Genomic DNA, 18,411 nt, shown 5'->3' on the forward strand with positions numbered 1-18,411 from the left:
GCGAGTCACTCTGGCTCAACTTCGATCTGGATACTGTAACAGGTTAAACTTTTACCTATCCAGAATAAACCCCGACATACAACACATATGTCCTGCTTGTAACGTTCCCCTCATGACAGCAACCATCTCTTCAACTGTATTGTGGAACCAACGCCTCTAACACCCCTCCCATTATGGTCCACCCCTGTTGAAACAGCAAGTTTCCCTGGGCTCCCGTTAGAGGATATTGATGACAATTTGTGATCGGTCGCATCTATTGGATGGGGCGAAGCACTGCTACAACAGCAACAACAAGGGTTGGGAGAAGAAAGAAAGTGTGAGTAGCAAAAGGATATAATAACGAAGAAAGTGCGAGCGAAATATGGAAAGGAAAGTAGCATGTGCAAGGCAGGAAACGAAGAAAAATAGAGGATGGTGTCGGGAGAAGAAAGAAAGTGTAAGTAGAGAGAGAAAAATCGAGAATGTAAAAGCGAAAAATATGTAGGTGAGACAGTGATCAAATATGGAGAGAAGGAAGGAGAGGCAAGAAGTTAAATTTTTTTGCAGAATTAGCAGTATGACAAATTGAAATTTCAAGCAAATCGCACTATATACTATTTTATTTAGAATAGGTCGGCCCCTAGTTCACTTTCCGAAATGAAAAGCTTATCAAATATTATCTTTGTAAAAAAGATACTCCTTAAAATAAAATAAATATAAATTTTATGGGGTATGTCGGTGCCTGGTCCACTTCCCGGAAAGAACAGTTTCTCAAAAATGTGGTAGTCACGGAAGTACCTCCAAACCAAATTTCAATCAAATCGCACTATAACCTGTTTACTTAGAATAGGTCGGCCCGTGGTCCACTTCCCCGAACGAGGAGTTTCTCCAATATTATCTCTGTCAAAGAAGTACCGATGTACAGAATTTCAAGCGAATCACAAAATTAATTAGATTGTTTGGAATAGTTCGGTCCCTGGTCCTTTTCCGCAGTAACAAGTTTCTCAAATAATGACGTAGTAACAAATTTCAAGCGAATCTCACCATAAATACATTTTTTTTGGAATAAGTCGATTCCTGGTTCACTTCCCGGAGTAAACGGTTTCTTATATCTATCTTTGACCAATAGATACCCCAGTACCGAATTTAAAGCGAGTCGCACCATGAATGAGATTTTTTGTTAATATGGAAGGTGTCACACCCATTTTGCATAGTTTTTTCTAAAGTTATATTTTGCGTCAATAAACCAATCCAATTACAATGTTTCGTCCCTTTTTTTCATATTTGTTATAGAATTATGGCATTTTTTTCATTTTTCGTAATTTTCGATATCGGGCGTGGTCATAGTCGGATTTCGGGCATTTTTTATACCAAGATAAAGTGACTTCAGATAGGTACGTGAACTAAGTTTAGTAAAGACATATCGATTTTTGCTTAAGTTATAATGTTATGGGCCGAGCGGACGGACAGGCGGTCGACTGTGTATAAAAACTGCGCGTGGCTTCAACCGATTTCGCCCATTTTCATAGAAAACGTCGTCATAGAGTCTATGGTCCTACCAAATTTCACAGGGATTGGTTAATTTTTGTTCGACTTATGGCTTTAAAATAATTCTAGACAAATTAAATGAAAAAGGGTGGAGCCACGCCCATTTTGAAATTTTCTTTTAATTTTATATTTTGTTGCACCTTATCATTACTGGAGTTGAATGTTGACATAATTTACTTATATACTGTAAAGATATTAAATTTTTTGTTATAATTTGGCTTAAAAAATTTTTTTTTTTAAAAAGTGGGCGTGGTCGTCCTCCGATTTTGCTAATTTTTTGTTAGTACACATATAGGAATTAGGAGTAACGCTCTTGCTAAATTTCATCATGATATCTTAAACGACTGCCAAATTACGGCTTGCAAAACTTTCAAATTACCTTTAAAAAGTAGGCGGTGCCACGCCCATTGTCCAAAATTTTACTAATTTTCTATTATACGCATAAGGTCAACCCACCTACCAAGTTTCATCGCTTTATCCGTGTTTGGTAATGAATTATCGCACTTTTTGGGTTTTTCGAAATTTTCGTTTATTTTAAATAGTGATCTGAGATGAGTGCCCGGGAATCTACATACCAAACTTCATCAAGATACCTCAAAATTTACTCAAGTTATCGTGTTTACGGACGGATGGACATGGCTAAATAAATTTCTTTTTTCGCACAGATCATTTTGATATATAGAAGTCTATATCTATCTCGATTAGTTTATGCCGTTACGGATTACCGTTATGCGAACAAAGTTAATATACTATGTGAGCTCTGCTCAGCTGAGTATAATAAATAAATAAATGTAAGGCGCAATAACCTCCGAAGATATTTTGGGCAAAGCTTATCCTCCAATTTTCGCCGTGCTCTTTTTAATTTTTCATACAAATTGGCGGGACGGGACCTACTTGTTATATGCCGACTGAGAGCGGCATCTGCAAGACAGATGAGTTTTCACTGAGAGGTTTTCAAATACACTCGGGGTGCTTGCCAAACACTACCGAGGGGCGACCGTGCTTGGAAAAAATTTCTTCTAATTGAAAAGACTTGTTTCTAGAATTTTTGATGTTGCTTTGCCCGATGCGTGGACCCAAGATCGTCGGTGTGGTAAGCGGAGCACGCTACCATCACACTAAGGCGGCCGCACACTTATTATTAGGAATGAAAATAAATTATACATGGATTGGTATAAAAATCTACGGCGTCCTACCTACGACTGATAAATTATAATTCCAAAACACGAACGCAGAACTTTTTTAAATACTGCATATAATTATATAAGGAGGGTTCTTACAATTAATGATAAGATGTTCCATAACAAAAACATTGGGATAACTAAGAAAAGCTTGGAAAAGAAGGAATTTCCCATGAACTTGATCAATAAGTTAATCCTGCGTTATCATTCAACTAACGCCAAAGAACCGGTGAAAATGGCTTAAGACCCTAAAATATATGAATTTACAACTTTTATTCCAGGAAAGGATTAAAATATCCGATATGTTCAACAAAGAAATGTGGCAGTTGGCGTTTACGTACAATAATACATATAATACAATAAAAAAAAATCCAAATCAGGAGAAATCAGATGTTGTCTACAGAATTCCGTGCAAGGGTGACGGGTCCCACATATGCGACAAAGTATATGTTGGGACAATAATACTCAAATTTAAGACAAGGATTTCCGCTCACTTGGCCAACATAAAGTTAAGGACAACAAGACGGCTTTAACTTCCTTTTGCAAATACACGGGGCACTACCCTGAATTTGAAAACGAAGCCATTCTCGAGAATGAAAAATTGTATAATAAACCCTGCACTTTAGAAATGCTACATATTTTGAACACCCTTTATTAACAAGCAATGAGTCTAAAGCCTGGAACTTTAATGCCCATCGCGCTAGTCGCCCCCTGAGGTCTTTCTGATCCATCAGCCAACGTAGGTTGGGATGGTCGGTTATTATTTAAAAAGAGTGCCCCCCTTCTTAACGGCTAAGACTGCCGCTAAAATTTCCCTCCCGAGTAGTTTTGTAGTGCTTTATTGACCTTTTGGGACATGCACACCACCGGAATATCCTTTCCATCAGCATTAGTTTGTGCAATTACTGTGTCTACTCCATGCAAGCTTGCATCGCACTGAATTATAAATGGTTTCTGAAAATCTTGGTTAGCCAAAAATGGAAAATTTAATTAAACTTGGTAGCGGAGTCCTTCTAGATACCAAAAATCAATTTTTTATCTTCCGTAGGCTTCTAGTTTTTGTAGAAAAAATAATTATTTTTGCCTAGAGGGGCAAGATGTGATGATCCGTCTATGATCCCACTCTGCAGGAAAGACCACGTGGAAAACGATTTAAATTCCCTTGGTGCGCCCAATTGACGCCACTTAACCCAGCATCGAAGCGACTCGTATGCATTCTTGGACGGCCATAACCATGCCCTTAACCGTTTAGGCAAATTAGTTATAAGAAATATGTTAAGAACAGAGCTGTTAAATAATGATTACTAATGGTAATGATTACCCGTTCAATTGATTATTTTCTTTAAAAGCCATTTAATGATTACTTGCCATAATTTTCTATTTTTAATGATTACTTTCCAATTGATTAAAAAAAATAACCAAAAAAATCAAAATTTTTTACGATTATTAAAAAAAAAATGAAAAATAATCAAAAGTAATCAAAGAAGGCTTTTTTGATAATTTTTGATTTTTTCGATTATTTTTGATTTTTTTGTTTTTTTTGTTTATTTTTCCGCTTCGTTGAAAGAAATGCACGGGATAATTCCTACATACACGTACATTTTAGGATTCAATAATAAATCGTAAGCGCTTATTTAGGTGCATAAATACTTGCAACTTTATACATACTTTAAACACATTCTCATGTGCATAATTTGCTACACTCATTATAAACAATAATAACGATCCTGGTTGGGTTGAAATTTCGCAATTTGGTATTACAGATTACAACTCAACCTGTCAAAAAAAAAAATGTCGTTTGAGTTGTCTAGTCTAACAACTTTTTGTGGCATTACCGTTTACAACCTTGTGTTGGTGTAGTTGTCAAAGCCGTCAAAATCCAACAACTGATTACTAGCAGTTGTCTCATACAATTTTGCAGTTGTTTTAACAAAATGTAACGCTTTACAAGACGGTTTACCACCTAATTTTTAACAAAAACTTTCAAAGTTGGTATCAAAAGACGCCTTTCGACCTCCGATTTAGGAATCCGAAAACAAAAATTAAAAATTTAATTTCTGTCATATCATTTCGGTTCACATTTGCATGTGGTTGTTGTATTTTGCCAGATGATGTTCTGTGAAAAAAAAAACTGTGAATCGGGCCTCATATTTCGGAGCCTCTCTGGGCCATTTTGTTGGTTTTTTAAATATTTTTCGACAGAAATAAAATTTTTAATTTCCGCTTTCGAATCCTAAAAACGGAGATCGAAACGCGTCTTTTGATACCACCTTTGATAAGAGTTAGATGGTGCACGGGCTCATAAAAGGTTACCAAAAAAAAAAAAAATTTAAAGCCGCTAGTTAAACCTTTTTTAATCAAACAATAATCAACAATTTTGTACACATTTATAGAAAAAACTTCTTTTAAACGAAGGATTACATTGAATAACTTTTAGATTTTTTGGAGCGACATTCCTAAGTTGGACGAGGCTGGCCGCAGTTCGGATGCAGCCAAAAGAGGTGAAATTTTGCGAGTCCCATTGATTCTAATCACTACTCCTGGGAGTCCTGTTTTAGAGTAAAATACAATTTTTGCTGTTTGGGTTTTAATCCATTTCGCACAAATATGCCCCTCAATAATATCTAAAACCAGTTCAACACCAAAATCATTTCCACAGCATATTTGATCGCTGCGGTCAGCAAAAAACCGGAGTGTGGCGCATAATTTTAAAAAACGAACGAATATGCGGAAATGGTCCTTAATTTTGTTTAGTAATGAGCAAAATGCTTCCTTTCAAATCTGCAAAAATAACTTCATTAGAAGCTCATTATTTGTCACTTAAACATTTTCTTACTTGGTGCTTGGTAGTTCCAAGGGATTGGAATGATCACGCGAATGTTTTCCGTATTCGCGACATGTCAATCACCAACATTTTCGCCATTATAAAATAGATTTCATATAATATCCGTTTTGCTTTTAATAACAAAATCACTTTTGCAAATGCCTAAATTTCCGCCACAAATTGATCAGCTGTTCATTTATCTGTCAAATTATCTGGCAACTCAATTCAACTTCAACTGAAAGAAGTTTGTAATTCGTAATACCAAACAGGAGTTGAGTTGTCTTAAAGTTGAGTTGTTTTAATTACAACCCAACTAAGTTGAGTTGTAAACGGCAATAGGGGCACATATTAAACCTTCTAGCTCATGCCGCCCTCCCCACCCCCTAGTTCCATGAGGAACTTGGGGTCGCCAGAGCCTCGACTCTTAATAAAACAGGATTCGGGTAGGTGAGGTAGGTGAGGTTGACAATTGGGTTGGAGAAGCTATATATTGAGCTGGCAACCCCTTGAGAGGGTTGCGATACACAACGCCTTGAATCAATTTGGCATTTTAGTCGCCTCTTACGACAGGCATACCTACCGCGGGTATATTCTAATCCCCCTAACCCGCTGGGGGGGGGGGGAGGGTGATTCAAAATAGTGGATATATTAATTTTGGATTTAACAAAATTGGCTAGACTTAAGGTTGAAACCATAGAGGATCGTTTCTATATGAAAGGATTCGGACGCCAACCTATGAATCGAACATTTTTTTACATATTGTCTGGGCAATTAAACATGGCCGTTTTCGAACCCACATTATTTTATATAATGAGTATAGAAAAATATGCACATGTGTATATACTTACCTGAGAATATGTTTGAATCAACGCTCATTTACCATTCGCCCTATATGTTCCATGTATCTATACGTCTTTGCAATTGGTTTTGTGTTTAAACAAATGTAACATTTTTCCAAATTGATCTCCCTTGGTGCTCCCAATTGGCGTCAGTTATCGCGAAACAGGGATGGCTGGCGTGACTTGATAGGAAACGGCCAAAATCACTTAGGTATGCCAAGTAATTAATGATGCAAGATGTCTGTTTTGCTGTGTTTTTCGAACGCTAATTGATACTTTTTTGTTTTGTTTATATTTACTTCGCTTTTACTTCTTGTATGATTTGACAGTTTAGAGATGTTGAAATTTTCAATTTAAACGCTTTCCGTTACTTCGATTTTCAGCGAACTTCCATTTTAGCAGACAATTTAAGATGAAAATCATTGCTAATTGGGTAAAACAAATTTAAATAATAATATAGATTCATTAATTTATGTATTCAATGCATGTAGGTTAAACTTTCTGTCAATGCGCCGTGAATGAGGAGTAAAACAATGACAATACGCAAATCTTGTTTAAGTGTCAGAACATGAAACGCTGCAAGTTTTCGGGCTATTACGATTGCATAAATGCACCAGCCTTCACTCACAAGCTTTAGCGCCAATCTGACACCCCAGCGGATCAGGAGGCTTAGAATATACCCGCAACTGCAAATTGATTCAAGGGGTTGTGTAGCGTGAAAACTCATCTTACTCGCAGATGCTGTTGGAAGTCGCCATAAAACAAGTAGGTCCCGTCACGCCAATTTGTAGGAATAATCAAAAGGAGCACGACGCATATTTGAAGAGAATCTCGTCATAAAATATCATCGTAGGTTATCGCGCCTTACATTTATACTTTTACCTTTCGCCTTACATTTTAACTTGATGGAACTCGATTTAAAACTTAACAACCTTAGTTTAATACCATTGTAGTTTAGTTTAATGTCCATAATCGTCAAATTACTTTTGCAGCTTTCGATTTATCCAAGGAACAGAAACAAAATTTTGGAGATGATATAACTTCCCAATTACGCCTAGCTCGAAAAAAACGGTGGAGCTTATTAGAAGAACAACGGGTATGCCAAGAGATTGAGCTGCAATCGTACTTAAACAGGTAAATTACTATTATTTGGGAACATTTATATTGGGACTTTTAGTCTTAAGAGCTCGTGACTGCCAGACCTTCGTCACCTTAATATTTAATTTAATTCTATTTATCAGTCTACAAATTAAACAATTATACAGACCAAATACAAGACACTTAATTTAAAGATATACAGACCAATTCTAAATATTCTCGCGGAATTTTGTTCTCGCGGATTTTTTTATTCCCGCGGAAAAATTCCTCCAATTCTTTTCTCCTAGGGAGACGAAAAATTGGGGAACAGAAATTTCGAATTTTCGAAGTCAGCTTTTTGTCAATTGAAATTTCGTTGCGCATTTCTTATTTTGTTTAAAAAATTGAAAAGTTTAATTATTGTTGCGAATTTGTTTGAAATTAAGAAATAAGGTATAACCAATGCACATTATTGCATTTCATGTGGTATTCACTGAAATGAGTAATGAATTGGTGCCACAGCAACATCAACAGAGGAGCATAAGAAGAAGACGGCGGGATAACACAAATCCGCCGGAGTTGCCTGCTTTTATTCTGCAAAGCAATTTTCTGGCGGCCAACGAGTTGAGTTCGCCTTTCGCCATATGCCAAAATCTACTTAAGCCTTCTTAAAAAATCCTTGCGGATGGCTGCATCAAATATACAAAGAGCTCTTCCGTTGCTTATGATATACTTTTCGATTTAAAATAAAGAATAGTGTGGTTGTTATTGTTGTATTAACAGTGATAATATTGTGGTAGAATGTAAATACATATTTTAGCACAAATTTGTACAAATAAGTGTTCTTTCTTAAAAGAACGAATTTCCTTTAACTATTTCGATTTTTTATTTTTAATTTAACTAGTGAAAAAACTCCTATGAAATGGCAAAGAAATCTCCCTCTCACTCACATTCATAATACCTACTATTCTCCCAAAACCGGTTTCCTCTTTTTCGAACATTGTTCAGAATAGGAGGAAAGGGAGAAGTGAAAAAACTCACAAGGAATTTTTATTTAGAATACGAGGAATGGGAGAAGGGAAAAAACTCGCACGGAATTTTCGTTTAGAATTGGGCTGATAATGTACGATATAAATAAATAAATAAATAACATATGCAATCATCAATTTCAAAGTAATAATAAAACAGTATTTAATTAAAAGCTGGACAATTTCAAATTCAAAACTTAGACTTAAGCAGAAGTTAAAATGTTGTAAATGAATTCTTATAAGTATCTCAAGAAGACCTCAGACAAAGTACTCATGAAGGAGCTGTTTGCCCAGTAGGAGGCACACGTGAACAATGAAATTGACAACAATAGAACAAATTAATTGTATAAAAAATGTATACATAATAAAATTTATACAGAATAAATTTGAGTACATACATATAAAAATAATGATCAAATCACAATTTTGCAAACAAAGTTTCCAATAACTGGTACTTTCATATTTGAAATAGAGGGTTGAACAGTATTATCACAGTTAAGCGTTCTTTGCTTCATTTAAAATTACAAATTTAATGTGGTCAAAGGCTATTTTTAATACCAAGAAACGAGTCACAGGCGTCGAAATTTTTACAGTGCTTATTAAAATCATTACATAGACAGCGAAGTGGTTCGTGCATTTCATAATTCGTTCTGCATGTAGCTACAAAAATTGAGTGACAATGTCTAGATGGCCTAATTGGAACATTAAGCTTGATTTCACCAAGCAAAAAAGGACTTTTTATCGACACTCTTATTAGTTGTACAATAAATAAGACCCTAAGCATCTCCCTGCGGCTCTCTAACGTGGGCAACTGTAGTAGTTTTAACCGGTTGCTGTAGGGGAGAAGATTTTTGGAAGGATCCCATGGTAAATGTTTTAAAGCAAAAAGCAGAAATTGTTTCTGGACCGATTCCAGCTTGTCAGAACGAACCTGATAACGTGGATTCCAAATTATTGAAGCATATTCCAAAATAGGTCTGACCAATGATATAAAAAGAGTTTTTGAATTCCTTAGACCAACGTTTAAAGAAAGCCAAAGTACCTTTAGTTCTATTCACGCAAGATTCAATATGAAATTTAAAATCCAGTTTTGGGTCCATTGTAACGCCTAGATCAATAAAGTTAGTGACTTGCTTGATTATATAATGGCCAATAACATAATCATGGGGTTGGAAGGACTTCCTTGTAAAACACATGAACTTACACTTAGGAAGGTTTAATGACATGGCGTTTACATTACACCAATCAACTAGACTATTCAGATGCATCTGAAGAAACTCCCTATCCACGGGTAAGCGGATAGGCATTACAAGTTTAACATCATCAGCGTACATCAACGGCTTGCAGCACTTCAGAACACTTGGGAGGCCATTAATGAACAAGATGAACACAGCTGAACCAAGGTGGCTGCCTTGTGCAACACCAGAAGTTACGTTTATGAACCGAGACCAGCAATTATTAAATATAACTGCTGGTTTTCTTTCCTTCAAATAAGAAGAAACCCAAGAGAGGAACAATGGAGGAAATCCTAACCGATCAAGTTTGAATAAAAGTATGGAATAAGAAACTTTATCAAATGCCTTACTAAAATCAGTATAAATAACATCAATTTCAAAATTAGTCTTAAAGTTGTTGGATACAAAGGTTGTAAACTCAAGCAAGTTGGACACCGTAGACTTAACCTTGCAAAAGTCATGTTGTGAAAAGTCAACTAATGAAGATGCTCTAAAAGCTAGTTGTTCTGTGATTATCGATTCAAATAGCTGAGGAATAGTGTTGAGTTTAGCTATTCCTCTATAATTTATAACACTTTTTCTACTTCCATTTTTATGCAGTGGTATTATGAATGACCTTCCACTTCTTGGGAAATATCCCTTGGAATAATCCGTAAAATACGTTAATAAAATGAGATATACTTTCGTCAATATCCCCATCGTACTCAATTTATTTTCGATACTTCGAGTATTACTTTAGGCCAATTAGCCTTTCTAAACAGAAATCGGTGAGTGGTCTTTCGGACTACGTTGGAGGTAAGCTCAGATAGATTGTGAGATTCCATAAATATAGCAAGAGCTGGATGATATGCGTGTTCAGGTATGGCAAACGGATCGCATCGTTTTACAAAACAATTTGATGATTAGTCTGTAAAGATTAAATCCAAGCATTTACCAGATTTATTCAGTATGTTGTTCACTAGAAAAAGTCCAACATTCGCTAATTCATTTAGGAACTCGTAGAAGATAGGGCGATATGAAGTAGGGACAAGAATCCCTTCTATAAGATTCCACATCACACATGGCAGATTAAAATCGCCAAGTACAATGACAGAATCAAAGGCCCTGGCAGTACTGAACACAGATTTAACGATTGAGGAATGCTTTAAATATAAAGAAATGTCAGAATGTGGGGGAATATAACTTGCAATAAAATATTTGTAGGTTGATGACAATTTACTCTCACACAAAGAAATTCAGCATCCTCGGAGTCTGCAAAAAAAAAAAAATACAAGTAAGGAAGGCTAAGTTCGGGTGTAACCGAACATTACGTACTCAGTTGAGAGCTGTGGAGACAAAGTAAGGGAAAATCACCATGTTGTAAAAAGAAGCTAGGGTAACCCTGGAATGTGTTTGTATGACATGTGTATCAAATGGAAGGTATTAAAGAGTATTTTAAGAGGAGGTGGGCCATAGTTCTATAGATGGACGCCATTTAGGGATATCGCCATAAAGGTGGCCCAGACCTGACTCTAGAATTTGTTTGTACGATATGGGTATAAAATGAAATGTGTTAATGATAATTTTAAAAGGGAGTGGGCCTAAGTTCTATATGTGGACGCCTTTTCGGAATATCGTTATAAAAGTGGACCAGGGTTGACTCTAGAATGCGTTTGTACAATATGGGTATCAAACGAAAGGTGTTAATAAGTGTTTTAAAAGGGAGTGGGCTTTAGTTGTATGGGTGGACGCCTTTTCGGGATATCGCCATAAACGTGGACCAGGGGTGACTCTAGAATGCGTTTGTACAATATGGGTATCAAATGAAAGGTGTTAATGAGTATTTTAAAAGGGCGTGGGCCTTAGTTCTATAGATGGATGCCTTTTCGAGATATCGCCATAAAGGTGGACCAGTGGTGACTCTAGAATTTGTTTGTACGATATGGGTATCAAATGATAGGTGTTAATGAGTATTTTAAAAGGGCGTGGGCCTTAGTTCTATAGGTGGATGCCTTTTCGAGATATCGCCATAAAGGTGCACCAGGGGTGACTCTAGAATTTGTTTGTACGATATGGGTATCAAATGAAAGGTGTTAATGAGTATTTTAAAAAGGTGTGGGCCTTAGTTCTATATGTGGACGCCTTTTTGAGATATCGCCATAAACGTGGACCAGGGGTGACTCTAGAATGTGTTTGTACGATATGGGTATCAAATTAAAGGTATTAATGAGGGTTTTAAAAGGGAGTGGCCCTTAGTTGTATATGTGAAGGCGTTTTCGAGATATCGACCAAAATGTGGACCAGGGTGATCCACATCATCTGTCGAGTACCGCTAATTTATTTATATATGTAATACCACGAACAGTATTCCTTCCAAGATACCAAGGGCTTTTGATTTCGCCTTGCAAAAATTTTTCATTTTCTTCTACTTAATATGGTAGGTGTCATACCCATTTTACCAAGTTTTTTTCTAAAGTTATATTTTGCGTCAATAGACCAATGCAATTACCATGTTTCATCCCTTTTTTCGTATTTGGTATATAATTATGGCATTTTTCGTAATTTTCGATATCGAAAAAGTGGGCGTGGTCATAGTCGGATTTCGGCCATTTTTTACACCAATACAAAGTGAGTTCAGATAAGTACGTGAACTGAGTTTAGTAAAGATATATCGATTTTTGGTCAAGTTATCGTGTTAACGGCCGAGCGGAAGGACAGACGGTCGACTGTGTATAAAAACTGAGCGTGGCTTCAACCGATTTCGCCCTTTTTCACAGAAAACAGTTACCGTCCTAGAATCTAAGCCTCTACCAAATTTCAAAAGGATTGGTAAATTTTTGTTCGACTTATGGCATTAAAAGTATCCTAGACAAATTAAATGAAAAAGGGCGGAGCCACGCCCATTTTGAAATTTTCTTTAATTTTTGTATTTTGTTGCAACATATCATTACTGGAGTTGAATTTTGACATAATTTACTTATATACTGTAAAGATATTAACTTTTCTTTTAAAATTTGAATTTAAAAAAAAAATTGTTTAAAAGTGGGCATGGTCGTTCTCCGATTTTGCTAATTTTTATTAAGCAGATATATAGTAATAAGAGTAACGTTCCTGGCAAATTTCATCATGATATCTTCAACGACTGCCAAATTACAGCTTGCAAAACTTATAACTACCTTCATTTAAAAGTGGGCGGTGTCACGCCCATTGTCCAAAATTTTACTAGTTTTCTATTCTGCGTCATAAGTTCAACTTACCTACCAAGTTTCATCGCTTAATCCGTATTTGGTAATGAATTATCGCACTTTTTCGATTTTTCGAAATTCTCGATATCGAATAAGTGGGCGTGGTTATTGTCCGATATCGTTCATTTTAAATAGCGATCTGAGATGAGCGCCCAGGAACCTACATACCAAATTTCATCAAGATACTTCAAAATTTACTCAAGTTATCGTGTTAACGGACAGACGGACGGACGAACGGACATGGCTCAATCGAATTTTTTTTCGATTCTGATGATTTTGATATATGGAATTCTATATCTATCTCGATTCCTTTATACCTGTACAACCAACCGTTATCCAATCAAAGTTAATATACTCTGTGAGCTCTGCTCAACTGAGTATAAAAAAATTCTTCAGCCTTGATACAAAAATGCTCCTAAGAGGTGGAATGGCAGTCACCTCCATAGGAGCACCAGGTTTTGGAGATGCCGTTCTTGCGATGCCGCTTTTCCCTTTATTGAATGAAAAAATAAAGTATGTATGCTGTTATATTATGTATGTTCATGTATGGGTATAAAAATGACAAAGAATGGTGTATTCCCGTACTGGTCACTTATATTAAACTAAGTTATGTTATATGGCGTATTTCCATACTGATCGGTTGTGAAATCCAACACTGCAACTTTTGGCAACTTGAAAATCTCTTTCACCTGCCCTCTACAGAAACTCAACTCCTTACTATCAAGGCTATGTTTTCCGCTTGAATCTTCACAGAGGGCAAGCTCTGTTGTACGTAGTTGTCAGCGCTTTTGATAAGAAGTTGTTGCATTCCTCCAACCCCTCTATGATGGTAACCTCTTAAGGCTACTCGAGTCCACCTGATACAGATTTCTGAAATTCGTACCAGTCTGTTGCCTTAGGGTTCCTTAGAAGTTTCCACTTCTGTATCCTCTTTAGGGGGACGTTGAAGCTGATATATGCAAGGTCTGAGAAGAATGGCCTGTCAAGGAACCTCCATTCATACCCCGATATATCATGCTCAGTAAGCTGTCCTTTAAAAAATTCAGCTTTGCCGGGCATAATATAATAAATTATGATCTAAAAATAAGCTCTTCGAAATTTGTGCCGAACTGGCTAAATCTGAGCACTGCCACGTTGCATACAAAAATTGATAAACGTTAATTTTTTGATCACTTATTACGTAAAAAAATTCAGAGAGTAAGATAAATATCAGTAAAAGTGGGTTTGCGTTTTCGCGAAGCTATCGACTTTTAAAAAACAGGAAAACGTCATTTTCGTAATGTCCTGAAGATCTTCATTTTTTGTATGGAACTGCGAAAACGTTTTTCGCCCTAACATTCCGTCATATAAGGTGTTTCAATCAGACAAATAGCTTGGAAGATATTATTACGTTTATGAGTTGGATTCGCATAGTAACAAAGTTCTAGCGAATTTTGTAAAATGCCATATCTACTTTATTTCATTTCATTTATCTTAATATATAAAAATTACGTGTCAATATGTTTGTCCGCGATGGACTCCTAAGCTACTGAACCGATTTTGAATTTGTTTTTCACCCTGTGTGTAGTTTGATCTAGCTTGAAATAGAGAATAGGTTATATCTCAGTTTATAGTCGCAATATTATTTTATTGCAAATTTTTTTATTTGTTTATACGTAATAAAAAATGTTACGTATACGCACCGGTACTCATATTTTCAGGTGGTGCGGATATACTTCCGTGTAATTGTTTGGTGTTTAATTAAACAACGTGCTTATCAATAAAAAATATAGCGAATGATATCAAGTATAGCACATCACCAGGCCCGCCGAGAGGGTGGGGGTGGGATTAGCCCCGGGCCCGGGGTTTCTGAGGGGCCCGTGATTTAGAGGTACTATGACATTTTTTTTAATTCAGGAGAGCCTTTAGTTATTCCATGCGCAATTTTTAAGCCGAATTTCAAAAGCAACGAAAATCTGCATTTCGTTTTAATATTATAGTGAAGTGTGAAAAATAAAAGTCTATATATATAAAAAGAAAGGCTAAAATGTGTGTTAGTTGGTCGCCGGTGTTTGAAGAGATGCTTCGGTCGATTTTGTTCAAACTTTCACACAAATTGCGTAAACCTCACGCGGTGGTTACTACGTAGGTTTGGTTGCGATCGACGTACAGGGACTCGAGATATAGGCCGAAACGTGCCCCCGCGTACCCCTAGAATGTGTTTATAGAATATGTATAACAAAAGAAAGCTGTTGATGAGTGCTTTAATAGAGGGTAATTTTCATACCCCTGGATGACTAGGGTCTCGAGATATAGGCCACAACGTGGGCCAGTGAATGCCTAGACAGTGTTTATACAATATGGATATCAAATGAAATTTGTTGATAAGTGCTTTACTACAGAGTAATATATTATCCAGAGACGGACTGGGACTGGGATTATGACTAGGACTGGGACTGAGACTCGGAGTGGGACTGGGACTGAGACTCGGAGTGGGAGTGGGACTGGAATAAAATACATACCACCCTCTGGGACAGGCAATAAGGCATGCAGAAGAATGAGAAGAAATTGAGAGAAGAGAAAAGAGAGGAGAAGGAGATTGAGAAAGAGATAGAATGAGACGAAGATGGAGATAGATGAAGTGAAAAAGACGGAGGGAGGAGTGAATTAAAGGATTAAGAAAAAGTGAAGAGGGGGGAGGGCAGAGTTAGACGGAAAAAGCTTATTAAAATGTATGCAGATAGGCCAAATTTAGGGCAGAACAACGTCTGCCGGGTCTTCTAGTATCTATATATATGTATATAAATGAAGGGCTACACCTATTTCAATAATTTTTTTTTCTATTATTTTCGATCTGATCCAGGGATCATTTACGACAAAAAAATTTATTTAAAAAACTTCAGTTAAAAAATATTTTAGCTATTACGAAAAAAACGGTTTGACCGATTTCAAAAATTGTCTCCTTCCTTTATTTCGATCGGACTGACTGCTCATTTACAGCAAAAAAAGATTTTGGAAAATCTTCAATTTATCAATATTTTAGCTAATAGTGCGAGTTTGGTTGTTATTTTTTATGCGGCTTTGGTTGTTTTACACCCCTTTACTATTTGCAACATTTTTCTAAGAAGTGATATAAATTTAAATTTTTCCAATGCAACCAGTACTGCCACCTACATATTTTTCTTAGTACCAAAAAACGTACCAAAAAAATTGTGTTGGAGTACCAAGAAATTTGTTTCACAGTAACGAAAGATCAAGAAAATACATCAGATTTTCATTAACATCTTCTTACGTACATTTATCATTCATTTTCATGTAGGATCGAAAATCAAAAATAACGTACCAACGTATCAAATCATTTTTATAAGCTTTTATTTAGTTTTACTTTTGTTGTCTGTAATGGAATCTTGCAAGTTAAATTTGATACTCTTCCCGGATTGAGCTGAAATTTTGCACACATATATAACTCCGATGACAATGCAATATTACTTTGTTAGAATTCGATAAATTAATCGATAACACAGTTATCGGTAAAGATTTGTATTTACTTTGGCATAACAGCCTAAGTCCCATACAAACCCGCCGGTACCTATCCGTGGATTGTGATATTTGGACGTGGTGAATCACGCGTGTCACGCGTGGTGAATCTCAACGCTTGTGAAAAGCGGAGACACAACCCTCTGCTGTATTTCTGTGTATAACCAACATAGCTGAATTTTTAAGGCTGTTTAACTCTGTAATCTTTTCTGTAATTTATTTTGCTTTTGGAAAAATTACCTATTTGAAAAAAGCTGGCTGAAAAATATTGGCATAACAGCTTAAGTTAAATCAAGAATGGAAAATCTTGGAAAATTTGAGCAGATGTGGCAATTTCGCGCGTCCGTTGAACGAAATATTGACAATCTGCTGATCATCGCTAGGAAATTAGCGACATTCCATCAACTAAGCAGCACGTTAGCAATACTACTGTTATTATTTGGCCGCTCAAACACACACATATTAATTGTGCATTAAATCTAAAATATACAAATACACCATAATAATTTACACGGCCAAAGCCATAATAATTTACCCTACTAAAAATAAAAAAAAAATTCATATTTAAATTAAATTTAAGAAAAAGGCTTTTTTAAGAACAAGCTTCTATTACTTGTTAATAAAACGAACTAAAAAGTAAAAAATAAAATTAAAGAAAAAAAAACTTTTTTAAAAATAAGCTTTTATTATTTTGGTTAATAAAATTAACTAAAAAGTAAACAATAAATTGACTCTAAAGAAATATAACACTTTATAAGTTCATTGTAAGCTTAAACGATAATTAGGCTTTTTCGTCTGCGACAAAAAAATTCTATATTGTACATAATTATATATTTTTAACATTAAAACTTTACACCTAAATTATTAAAGCTTACAGTTTATATCACAGTCCTAATTGTTCTAATAAAAGCGTGTTACATTGCGATAGCAAGAAAATGAGATCCTAAATGTTCTTAATTATACCATCAAAATTTAACACGTTTTTTATTAGAACAATTAGGACTGTGATATAAACTGTAAGATTTAATAATTTAGGTGTAAAGTTTTAATGTTAAAAATATATAATTATGTACAATATAGATTTTTTTTGTCGCAGACGAAAAAGCCTAATTATCGTTTAAGCTTACAATGAACTTATAAAGTGTTATATTTCTTTAGAGTCAATTTATTGTTTACTTTTTAGTTAATTTTATTAACCAAAATAATAAAAGCTTATTTTTAAAAAAGTTTTTTTTTCTTTAATTTTATTAAAATACCAGTTTCTGTACGAAAGTGCCAGGAACGGCAGCTATGGCACACAATTTGTAAAGGTACACAAATTTGATAAAGGTGTACTTCTTAACTGTTACATTTTTCTAAGTAGGGATATAAATTGAAAGAAAAGTGACGCAATGTGTGCTGTGATATTTTCACCATACAACCTTTGCCCAAGAATATTGTAATCTATATATATAAAAATTAATTTCAGTGCGTTAGGTCATTGAAAACTGAAAAACGGCTATACCGATTTCAATAATTTTTCTTCTATTATTTTCGATCTGATTCAGGGATCATTTGCGGTAAAAAATTTTATTTAAAAAACTTCAATTAAAAAATATTTTAGCTATTACTCAAATACGGTTTGACCGATTTCAAAAAATTATTTCTTTCCTTTATTTCGACTGTTCCTTTACAGCAAAAAAATATGGAAAATCTTCAATTTATCAATATTTTAGCTAATAGTACAAGTTTGGTAGTAAAAATATTCGCTAAGAATAAAATATACAAATAGAAAAACAAATTTTTAAATTAAAAAGGTTTCATTGCAAAGAAATTCTGCTAATAAACGTGTAGATTCGACCGTTTTACAATTTACTGATATTGCGGATTGTTGCTTATTTTGTTGTTTTCGGAAGTTTTTAAAAATAATTTAGCAAGTATTCTATCTACAATTAAAAAATATTTCCTTCAAATGACACTA

The 18,411-nt window shown here is 35.2% G+C and overlaps 1 protein-coding gene across 6 annotated transcripts in view; it reads left to right on the forward strand.

The window, feature by feature from the left end:
* STUB1 (STIP1 homology and U-box containing protein 1) overlaps window positions 1–18,411 on the forward strand; it is a 402,469-nt gene that overhangs the window by 154,575 nt on the left and 229,483 nt on the right. For all 6 annotated transcript variants that reach the window (XM_067766144.1, XM_067766143.1, XM_067766139.1 and 3 more), the window contains exon 3: window positions 7,364–7,505. In XM_067766144.1, the coding sequence (XP_067622245.1) occupies window positions 7,364–7,505 (142 nt within the window). The remainder of the gene's footprint in view (window positions 1–7,363; window positions 7,506–18,411) is intronic.

The sequence above is a fragment of the Eurosta solidaginis genome, chromosome 2 (assembly GCF_040869045.1).
Source record: "Eurosta solidaginis isolate ZX-2024a chromosome 2, ASM4086904v1, whole genome shotgun sequence".
Taxonomy (NCBI): domain Eukaryota; kingdom Metazoa; phylum Arthropoda; class Insecta; order Diptera; family Tephritidae; genus Eurosta; species Eurosta solidaginis.